The sequence below is a fragment of the Antennarius striatus genome, chromosome 1 (assembly GCF_040054535.1).
Source record: "Antennarius striatus isolate MH-2024 chromosome 1, ASM4005453v1, whole genome shotgun sequence".
NCBI lineage: Eukaryota > Metazoa > Chordata > Actinopteri > Lophiiformes > Antennariidae > Antennarius > Antennarius striatus.
Window position 1 is genome coordinate 23,073,204 of NC_090776.1, and position 11,552 is coordinate 23,084,755.

Below are 11,552 nucleotides of genomic sequence, written 5' to 3' on the forward strand. Positions count from 1 at the left end.
ACACAAAGCAACGATTCAGGAAGGATCTCTGTCTTGGGGACAGCCCAGCTGTCATCTCTTTATCAGATTCCCATAATGACTACATCCATTGTTGTCAGAGGGAAAGTTTGTCTTTACATTGAACACATTGTGCACCATTAAACAGTATTTCTAAGAAATATTGTTGGCGAGAGGCAGGAGTCAACAAGTCCTTTACCAGTAAACTTAATATATGACATGTTCTCAGAGAGGATTAATTGGGCGTTTGCCAATATGTGCATGTTTCTTCTCATGCACATGTGTCGATGTCCCACAGCTTCACAAGATCCTGCAGCTGGCGCTGATTCTGGTGGAGCTTCTGGACAGTGGCTCATCAGTTCTCCTCAGCCTTGAAGATGGCTGGGACATCACAACACAAGTGAGAAAAATACAGAAGTAGTAAAGAGAATAAACACAACAGACAGACATGAAGATGGGGGAGCAAAGAGTCAGGAGTAGAGATAAAGCAGAAGACGTACGCACATGAACTGCTTGTCACGTGTCCCCGCTGAACCTGTAGCCCATGAACAAATCAAGGAGAAGGAGTGAGTTGAAGTGTGTGCAGCTACAACTCTCCTGGAGTCCAGCTGTAGGGTTTTATTATTCCTCCTCTTCATAATCACATCTTAATTCATTAATCGTGATCTTTCTGAAGCTGTAATGGTGTTTCTGCCAAAGCACAAGTCTTATACAGCATTAGTATTACTCAGCCACTCTAGCCTGAGCTGAATGTTGTCGGCTGGCAAAGTTAGAAACACTGCCGAAGCCATAAATCTAACAGCAGTTTGTCTTGTGTTTCACATTTAAAGACCACAATAACCTGTGAATTTGATCTGTTTGCTTAAATCTACTTAACTTTAATCAGACAAACAAATACAAAAAGATTAAAGTAGATGAAAATTTGACCCCAAAAAGCATGAGTCAATTATAAACAAGAACCAATGCAGTCAGAGACTGCAACATCCCTCAAAGAGTAGGTCAGGGTACCCTGAAATTAGTACAGTACCTGACAAGTGCATAGCTTTGACCTTTTAAAGCTTTAGGTCAAAGCTATGCACTAGCTTTGACCATAGATCAAAGCACTAGCTTTGATACCTAGTTACCTGAGGCACAAATATGGAGAAGAAGAATAAAAAGATTTGAAGTATTAAACTCATTGCAATGGTTTCAAAATTTGATCACAAATGTTCACAGTTCGCCCGTAAACAACTTTGATTCCAGAACTGTCGTGTTCATCTGCCACTTTAATTTCCACTTCATGCATGTTTATTCCCTGAGCTGACATCGTCCGCATTGACCTGTTTTAGATAAACATATATCCAGTGTACATCCCACAAATGTGTTGCAGAATATTTAAAACCTCGGGCTGCTTTTTAAAAGCGCACTCTGTGGACCCCCCTCTGTCAGACACGTGTTGCACCCAGAGCGTCTCTCCACAGATCACTGGCTCCAGGTCCCGCTCACCCCACACAGCAAATGGGCTCCATATGCTCTGGCTCGCACGCCGTTATCCTCACCACTGGACACCCGGCAAACGGGATGCCATTCTGTCTCCGCTATCTGATCCATATATTCTAATTCTTGTTCTCCTCGTCAATCCCTGCCTCCAGTCTGCTCTTTCGTGTCTTGCTTCTCTAATTAAATCCACACCCCAGTCTGCTGCAGCCTCACAATAATCGGAGACATTTGCTCGACCGCTTTTGCGATGCGCATCTCCAGGCAGGATGTTCTTCTAAACCCCGTAGGGAAGCAATGAACTGTTCGTCTCGCTCATTCCGTACAAGTCAGGCCTCATTAGTTGTGTTGGAGGAGACACGGGCAGGGAAGCAGGCCAGGCACACTAAATGTGTTGACAAGTAGTTCTCAACTGGTGTTTTTGCAGAGGGAGTTCAAGTTTGCTGAAGACAATTACTACGATGTTATATAAACCCAATTGACAACAGCTGACATTATTCTGTCAGAAGGTGGGTCATCGTTAGATTGCGGTCTTCCGGTTTGAAAGGGATACAAAGCAAAAAATTTGCCGTGGAATCTCAATCATGCATGGCAAAAAACCTCCTCGGTGGTAGTGAAACAGCTGCCAGTGTCCTGCTGTTTCAGTCACACAGTTTGAAGCAGTGTGTTCAGTGTGAATAGGTTTTCACAATTACTGGGTCAATATATCAGGTCACAGTAAATCATTGCAGCTATGTTGTAGAGACATTCTGTAGCAGATATTTTAAGAAAATAGAAACAGGTTTTCCAAACATTAAAAAAATCTGTGCTTTTATCATAAACAACTACATTTTCAATCTTTGTTTTATTTACAGAACAGAATGGTAATTTACAGTTAATACATTATTATTATTAATGATGCTGCATGATTTAAGACCCTTTTCAAGGATGCTAAATCACATTGTCATTTGATTATATTACTCCAAAAAATGTGAGGAAAAGTTTTTGTCCTTAAATGTTAGATTTTCTTTATGCATCCTTTAGACATGATACAAATTATTCCGTGTTTAAATAGTGCTGTGCGTTGTTAATGTTTTTCTCTGCTAGTTTGGTAAAAAGAGGAGGAAAAAAAGGCACAGATTTCATAATGCAGATTTAAGAAAACTTATTTAATAGGATGTTCAATAACTTAATGCTCCGAGGATGGAGTGATTTTCTCCTATTTTTTTCCCTTTCCTCTCTCTGGCTATCTCTGCAGGTGATGTCTTTGGTGCAGCTGCTGAGCGATCCTTTCTACCGGACGCTGGAGGGTTTTCAGGTACTGCTGGAAAAAGAGTGGCTGTCCTTCGGCCATAAGTTCAGCCAGCGCAGCAACCTGAGTCCCAGCACTCAAGGCGGTGGCTTCACGCCGGTCTTCCTGCAGTTCCTGGACTGCGTGCACCAGGTGAGACTAGAAGTGGTGAGCGACGGAATGTGCTCTCTGCTTCTCACTGCACGACTTCCTTCCAATTTCCCTCCATGATTTAACGGCATTCATTCCGTCTTCATGAGCTCACGACATTCCTCATAACTGTATAGGCGAGAGGCTACAGAAGGTGAGAAATGTAGCTGTCATTATCTGTACATTTAGTTTAGTTTTGCATTTCCCAACACTGGGTATGTAATTTCAATAGTGTATTGCATCAGGGAGTGTGCAGTGAGGCTGCTGCCCAGATGGTCCGTGAACCTAGCTGTTCTTGTTTGCGTGTTTCAGCATCTCTTCACATTTCAGTGTGTGTTTAGAGCTGCATGTGGAAAATTACAGATTGGGGAATTGAAAGTATCTGGGAAGGCTTTAACATGTTTGGGGTGTAGGGTGTGGGGGGCAGGGGGGGGGGATTGAGTGTCATGAATGAAGCTCATGCAGCTGAAGTCCAGAGGACTGCGTCAGTCCTGAAAATCCAACTGAAGAATTTGGAATTTTTGGTTACTCTTGGGGTCGCACAGATCCACTCCCATACACTTACATCAACACATAGTTTCTGTATTTGTGTCATGCCTGGCAGCTGAGACGGTTTGTCGGGGGGGGTGGGGGGGGCTTGGGAAGATCTATAAACAGGGCAAGAGAGTTTTTCAGACAAGAGCTGAAAATAGAAGAGCCTCATCTCCAAAGCAGTTTTTGTTTTTGCCAATGGACCCAGGTGACCTCGGATTTTCAAAATGTCTCTTCCATTGGCTTCCTGTCCTCACTGGATGGGGTCACAGTCATGGCGGTTAAGTTTGACCTGTGTCTGTCAGTGGAGGTGTCCCTGACCTGAAGACAGCTTCTTTTTGAATTCACGTTGAAGGGATGTGACTCTGTATCCACACACGAAGGACACGATCCTCCTCCGTCGCTAAAACTTTTCTGTCCATCTTTTCATTTCTCTGCAGGTTGTGGAGCAACATCCTGTGGAGTTTGAGTTTAATCAGTATTACCTGAAGTACCTGGCCTATCATCACATCTCTAACCGTTTTAAAAACTTCATGTTGGATTCAGACTATGAGCGCCTGGAACATGGTTAGTGTCCTATACAATTCAAACGGTTTGGGAATTATGGAATTAAAATATAGAGGCAGAATGATACTGGAACAAACATACAGGAAATTATGTCATTTACAGTTGTTGTTCCTACTTCTAATCATTTTGGGGACTGTACCAGCTCAGTGATTTGCCACCCCTCCACTTTCAGTTCCATTTAGTCAACTCTGACATCTGCATGAATACATTTCTTTAAAAGAGCCGTTTCCTCGTGTGTTCTGCAGGCTTGTTGTTTGAGGATAAAGGTGACAAAACGGCCCGCAGAGGCATCTGCATCTGGGATTGCATCAACAGGATGCACAGGAGGAGTCCCATTTTCTTCAACTATCTGTACAGCCCCTCAGAGAGTGAGGTGAGTGTTTGTGTGTTGATAACGTGTGTTTTAATCAAATAATGCTTGTATTACTCAAAGAAACCAGATGGGCAGGAGAGATTAAGCTCATTGGAAATAAACCTTAAAACAGTTATTTCACACTGGTAATTCATACTTTCGCTTTGTAATTGTATTTTAGCCTTTTTTTCTGTGGCATGTTGAAAGATAAACACCTTATTAAAGCAGTGTCTGTTTTATTGAGCTTCTAATGGAACTGTTTGCTCTGCAGGTGATCCTAAAGCCGTCCATCAGCATCCCCTGCCTGCACAAATGGGACTTCTTCACAGATGAGACTCTGTCCACGGGGCCCTGCTACGACTGGAGGATGATGACGTTGAGGATGGACAGCTCAGAGGACGCTGACACCACCTCTAACAGTAAGAGGCGGATCGTGTGGCCGTGTTACAACAGCGTGAGCCGGGCCCAGCCGGATGCCATCACCAAACTCATCACCGTAAGGAGTTTGCTCTTTGGTTCTAAGATTCGTTCTGTTTTGTTCTCGCGTCGTTTTCACGTATGTTGTCTTTCTTGGCTTCAGGACATAGAGAAGCTGGAATGTGAGCTGAACCAGGCTCCTGAGAAATGGCAGATGACTTTGGAGAGAGTCCGAATCAGCATTCAGGAGGACCTTGCACAAGAAGGAAATGTGTGTTTCTGAAGAAGCGATTTAACACCGTTTTGTTTGTTTGTTTGTTTTTTACTCATAGTTTATCTTTGTTTGCAGCTCCGGAAAGAATCGCTGTCCCTGTCAGGTCTCATTCCCACATCCAGCCTGCAGGCCTTCCAGCGGCGCTCCATGCTGCACCTGCCAGACAGCGGGTTGGGTGAAGACCGCGCCACCGCCACAGCCAACGGAGTCAACCGCCGCGCCGCAACGCTTTACAACCAGTTCACCCCGAAGAGCGAGGAAAACAGGTAGGTGGAGAACCCCGAGTCCTGGAACCAATATAAAAATCCACGTTTGGTGTGTGTGTATGTGTGTGTGTGTGTGTGTGTGTGTGTGTGTGTGTGTGTGTGTGTGTGTGTGTGTGTGTGTGTGTGTATGTGTGTGTGTGTGTTTTTAGGATGTTTTTACTCTCTTGGCTCCAATGTGTGGAAATTTTCTTTGGTTTGATCTTTTCTTTCCTTCAGATTTTTGACTGTATGACATAGAGAAATGATATGATTATATCACATAGGATTTAATATGATATGACATAATCTTCTAAATCTACTGGGAAATCATTTATAGCTGCAATTCTTCAATAATATTTAAGAGTTGTTGACTTTTTTTTTAATATAAAGTACAAAATTGTCCTGCATTTTTTAGGTTGAGGCTAATATAAACATGTGTTCCACAATTGGGCAGGTCAAAGATGAGACTTCAAGTAAAAAAATTTTTTAAAAACACTATGTCATAGCCCCTCCCCCCTGCCCTTTTAACAGGAACACAATGTAAGCGTATTTACCAGCATCATTAGCAGCACACATGTATTTCCCAGGTCTTTTGAGGGGATCCTGTATAAACGTGGAGCTCTGCTGAAAGCCTGGAAGCCCCGCTGGTTTGTGTTGGACGTTACCAAACACCAGGTGAGCTCACTGCGTCTCACTGGTGTTTCAGACACCAAAACCAACGTCTGCAGGGTTAACCTTTGTGTCTATGCAGCTGAGGTACTACGACACCGGGGAGGACACAAACTGCAGAGGCCACATCGATCTTGCCGAGGTGGAATCGGTGGTGGTCGCTGCGCCGACTATCGGCGCTCCCAAACACATCAGCGAGAAGGCTTTCTTTGATGTGAGTTTCACCAGCGTTTCACAAATGAATCTTCCCGTACGCCGTTTAGTGAGACGTGTCAAAATTAGTGAGCGGAAAAATATCTTCTGTTTCAAATCATTGCTGGCGTGTTGCAAATTTTGTGAAACAGGCCCCCAAGGCAGAGCATCTGTTTCTCTGCAGCCACATCTCCAAAACTTCTGAGTTGTTTTGCTTGCAGTTTATGTTTTTAAAAGTATATTGAAAACACATTTTGGACTAAGACAGAATGTGACTGAAATTTGTGGCTCGAATTTATCTGTTTAGATTAATGTGATTAATCTTATTGATATTTACTCAGATAATAAAATATCCTCCCTTTGGTCCACATCTAACTTCTATATCTGACACCCTTCCTAGCTGAAGACCAGCAAGCGGGTCTACAATTTCTGCGCCTCAGACGCACCCAGCGCCCAGCTGTGGATGGACAAGATCCAGAACTGCATCTCTGACGCCTAAGCTGCCAATCTCAGACTAACTCAGATTAACTTTGTGAATGTTGAAGGTGTCGTGAGGAGACTTGACAGAAGCTGGGCCGAGCTTTTAAGATGTAGAGCTGAAATTTCGGGGACTGTAGCGAAACAAAGTGCCTGATAGTGGAGGATAAAAGTGTCCCCGCGCCTCACCGCCTGTTAGCAGCCGGTCAGACTGTCGTCGCTCTGCTTCAGTCTGAGTTGAACGTGGGGGTCTCTGCTGTCAGCTCCCTCCTCTGTGCCTCCAACAAGATAGAAGATAAGCTGATGGGAATGCACTACAAAGGAAATGTGATCCTATTTAAGCTGTAAACTGATAAAAAGCAATATCACTGGCCATTCAAACTGTGGGTTGAATTTTAGTCTTAAAAAGTAGAAAATAGCCTCTAGAAAAATTTGTATCAGATATTTTATTACAAGTAAAGGTTATTGCTGCTTGAATACATATGAACTGCCAAAAACTCAGAGATTTTAATGCACAATATGAAAAGCAATTTGTTTGCACTCTGCTTTAAAATATGCACTCCATATCAAAAATAGAATTTGTGACAGACGCGGACAGCGAGGGGAAAGGCATTACTTTACGTTGTAAATACTGTACAAGGTTTGCTCGTGACAGTTGAAACAAAAAGAATTTGCACAGTGAGTTCAAAATATTTACCTGACATTTTTCTCTATTTAAATAAGTGACATTTTCTCTTTTTGTTGAATGTTTAATGAGGTCTTACAACACATTTGTCTCACGTTATGTAAATTTTTTTTTTTTTAATTAAATGTGTAACTCTGTGGTAGCTTCATGTGTTTCCTGTAAATACCCAAGTGACATTTCAGTTGTTTAACTGTATTCTCTGAGCATAAATATACTTTTCTAACCTTTTGTCTAACTTGATAAACAATATCCTTTTTAATGTGTCATTAATTTTGCAAAAACCTGCGTATCCTGTTCTCTGTGATGAAAAGTTGTCCTAGAATTGAAATGGAGACATTTTTTCGTTTTGTTTTTTGCTCAGACTTTACAGGCAGGCTCTGTGTCTATTTAGAGGGCCTTTAAAGGAAGTAAATGAATATATTATGTAGGACATTGTGCTTGTCAGCGATCCTTGACTCATCCGTTCCGTTTGTACAACCTATTACGTTTAATGTTTAAAAAAAAGAATGCAAAAGACACCCTAAGACACCAGAAGGTTTTATTGATACTGTATGTTTGTGGTGACACTATTTTATTTTATTTTTAGAAAATAAACCAAACCTACCTGAAACTGCCAATCGGCTTTTGTTCTTGTTTTACTAATTAAAAAAAATTGTTTGTTCACTTAATTTCCTAATGAAGGGGTTGAATGAAGTAGATGGTTTGGACACAAGTTTCCAGGGTGTTGATCCATTCATCTATAAATACTGATTCTGAGCTGTGCTGAGGAAGGGCTAAGTCCACCCGGCTCACATTGTGTTAGAGGTGCATGCACCCTAGACCAGTCGCCAGTTTATCACAAGGCTGACAGCCAGACCACCGTTCACACCAAGGACTAATTTTAGAGTGATGACTTACCAGTATTGTTTTCAGACTGCGAGAAGTAGACTCAGAGAAAAACGCAGACAGGCCCTCCATCTGTATTTGAACCCTGAACCTTCTGCCTGCACTAACAACCCCTTCAGTAGAGTTGTACCTAGTGTGTATTTTTCTCACACCATCGGGGCGTGTAGGGGTCCTAAATATGAGGAGCTCTACAGAGCCCACTGACCAAAATGTAACCCTAACCCTTAGTATTTTTGACAATATAATCGATCACTTAAATGTGTTTTATTATTACTGTCACTTTCATTGCTGTAATAAAAAATCATTTAGAAGTGTGGCAACAGATGCTACAAGCTACTGGTTTAATAGTGTGCTGTTAGTATCTGCTATTCCATTAATCAAATCTACACTTGGCTGTCAAAAAATGTATGGGCTCTGTTAGAGAAGGATGTATAATCACAATCTGTGAAAAACTTATCAGCATTCTTTTGCAAAGTGCTAACCTTCTGTGGGAAAAGTCATCATGGGACGAGAAACAAGGCGACGCCTGCATGTTCCCATCTCACCTATGATATATGATCCTTACTATTTTGGACAAACTAAAATTAAATTTGGTCTCATGTTGAAAAAGTAGATGAAAAAAATTTTTTTTTTCCATTGACCTACATTCACTGACCTACAGGACTCTTGTGTGAATTGCAGTAGATTTAATTATTATCCTTACAAAAGGATAATAATTAAAAGGGAATGAAAAGGCTGTATGTAGAAGGACTGTGGTTATATTATATTATATTATATTATATTATATTATATTATATTATATTGTGTTATAAGATTGCCATGTCTTTGCAGAATAGAACAAAAAAGTGAAGGAATCAAGAATAAATTACACATAGTTGTCTTGCTGTGTTCTGAATGCAGCCTGGCATCATAAAGTGGTTGTGCTTAGATTAAGATGAGATGAACACCTAATCTTACCAACATTTGTAAAATCAATAAATATCGAGCCATGTGACTCAGGTTTATTTTGACCTGTGTTTATTCCTATCTGACTGAATCCAATCAGTTTACTGGTGAGCATTTACATTTTGGAATGCCTATGAATTATTTAGGTTCACTATGATCATCTAGATCATCATGACGCTCCAACTGGACGGGTACTTAGTTGACTTCAGAACGGCAGATCTGGACTTTGGTTTCCAGATTTGTTTGTTTTTTAGTAGATAGCTAGCAGGACGTGTTAGGTATTAGTGAGCAATCACGGGTTTCACTACCACGGCATTGATTCATCTTGTAGTTGAACATGTGGTAGACTTTTTACTTCGTACAACCTTTATTTGTAAAATGAAATGTCAAATACTTACATTTTTAAACTAAAATATTTTCCACTAGCAACAATCACAACCACAACCTAAGCTCGACTTGTTTCATCAGTATAAGATGAGATAAACAAATTTGTTTATTCAGATTTGGGACTATTGTGGGTGTTTGTCAGTTGTGTCTCACAGCTGGCTGCTACTGGCAGCAGGTGCAGAGCAGCAGCAGACCAACATCCGGGCAGGGTCTCTGGCAGTCCGCTCCATATTTAGCCCTTTGCTTTGGGTAAGGAGATTAGGACCTCTGCCCAAGAGCCGTGCAGTGAAGAGGAAGTTATCCAGAAGGATTGCATGGAATGGCACGATAGGAATCATTTCCTCCCAAGGCAGGACCAGCAGTTTTCCTCAATGGTGATTTTATTCAGTTATTTCTCTCCTGTTCTGCATCCAGATTCATGCAAAGTAGTTGGAAGTTTCAGTTCAGCCAAATAACTGTCTCCACACACATCTCTCTGAAGTTCAAGACAAACCAGAAATATTTCAGCTGGAAAAACTGAATTAGTGCTGATGTGGATGGACCATAACCTTCACACATTACCTAATCTATCAGGACACACGTTGTACTATTTAACAAATGAACAATTACATTAAACATTACTTCAAGATAAACTTTTAATGAAATCATGAGCATTCCTCATGATTATGACACGACTATCACACATGCAAACCTTGCAGGTGCTTATTATCATTCTGCCTTCAGCGCTTTTCATTTGCTTATGCCATAAAAACCATGAACACAAAATTACGAGTCATCATGTTTAACCATCTGAGAGACACAGGCTACATCACTTAAGAATATTTTACCAATCTAAATGCATGATGAAGTTATCTTACAAACGATATAAGTTTAGACTAATATTATAAATAAATGTCACGTCTGCATTAACTTCAGATAACTAACACCTTTTCAGCGTCCTTTGTCCACATCAACTCGTTTATCATTGCAAAGCACCAAACTCCTTATGGCAGCAGCTGAAGAGTGATGAGTCACAGATTGAATTTGTGCTGCTGTTATTTTGGAGTCTCTGACTCTGATAAAAAAAAAGATAACCTTATAAACCCCATGTGGGAAGAGCATAAAAACAGTTTTATAACGTGCGCTGTGCAACACTGACCTTGCGTTACATTGGAGTTCAGTATGATTAGTATGTGCTGCTCTGCAAAAAAAACAACAACAAAAAAGGAAAACATGAAGAGAAGACTTATTAAAAGCAGTCTCTAAATTCTAGGTTGCACCTATCAGTTTGTTTTGGATCCCCCCCAGAGTCACAGCTCCAGTGAATTCCACTTGTACAAGAAAACAGCTTGAAAAATATGCTGACTGGCCTTTCCATTGGCCTCAAAAATGTTCAAGTGACAGATGTTATATATTTATTTTATTGGCCCTCCAAATCACATCGCCAATGTGACCCTGTGATTGCAATGAATGCAGGCTGTGTTGCAGATTCCATTTCCTGGGAGTCTCTGCAGTGCGAGAGCTGATTCACTGCTTTTGGGGGCCCTTCTTCTGGTCCCAGCTCCAAACTCCAAACGTGACCTCACCAGGTCCTCACACTTTATCCAGTCCCACCCTAGAAATCAGGTTGATGTCAGCTGCCTGCAGCGTAAAGGAGCCAATTTAGGAAATAATCAAATGTATGAATCAGATGATCTTATTCTAGATGATGGTAGACACGCCTGCTCATCCACATGCAGAAAAGCAGTCACACGTGATTTGTAGCGTTTAGGGTCAACAGTGGAGGCTTCCAAAGCTTGAATGAATGTTTCTGCAGCCCATTCAGATACTTTAATTGAGTTACTCTGCACAGATAAACTCCGAGCCGGTTCAGCCCTGTCAAATGTTCACTGTCACAAGTCGAACCAAGAGAAGCACCTGGCCAACATTTCTCACCACAGCACAATCCAACAAATGTTCTTGTCTCAAATCTGTTTTGATGAGGACATTTTGGACTTTAACCAGATGAGTTGTTTTTGGGCATCTGGGTACTTTTGAAACAGATGGAAGATGAG

The 11,552-nt window shown here is 41.4% G+C and overlaps 1 protein-coding gene across 3 annotated transcripts in view; it reads left to right on the forward strand.

Moving 5' to 3' along the window:
• Window positions 1-7,444, forward strand: part of sbf2 (SET binding factor 2) — a 91,324-nt gene extending 83,880 nt beyond the window's left edge. For all 3 annotated transcript variants that reach the window (XM_068341459.1, XM_068341380.1, XM_068341536.1), the window contains 10 exons: window positions 296-397; window positions 2,711-2,896; window positions 3,865-3,991; window positions 4,237-4,364; window positions 4,615-4,839; window positions 4,924-5,031; window positions 5,110-5,300; window positions 5,867-5,954; window positions 6,031-6,162; window positions 6,541-7,444. In XM_068341459.1, the coding sequence (XP_068197560.1) occupies window positions 296-397; window positions 2,711-2,896; window positions 3,865-3,991; window positions 4,237-4,364; window positions 4,615-4,839; window positions 4,924-5,031; window positions 5,110-5,300; window positions 5,867-5,954; window positions 6,031-6,162; window positions 6,541-6,639 (1,386 nt within the window). In that variant the 3' untranslated portion in view covers window positions 6,640-7,444. The remainder of the gene's footprint in view (window positions 1-295; window positions 398-2,710; window positions 2,897-3,864; window positions 3,992-4,236; window positions 4,365-4,614; window positions 4,840-4,923; window positions 5,032-5,109; window positions 5,301-5,866; window positions 5,955-6,030; window positions 6,163-6,540) is intronic.
• The last annotated feature ends 4,108 nt before the right edge of the window (window positions 7,445-11,552 follow it).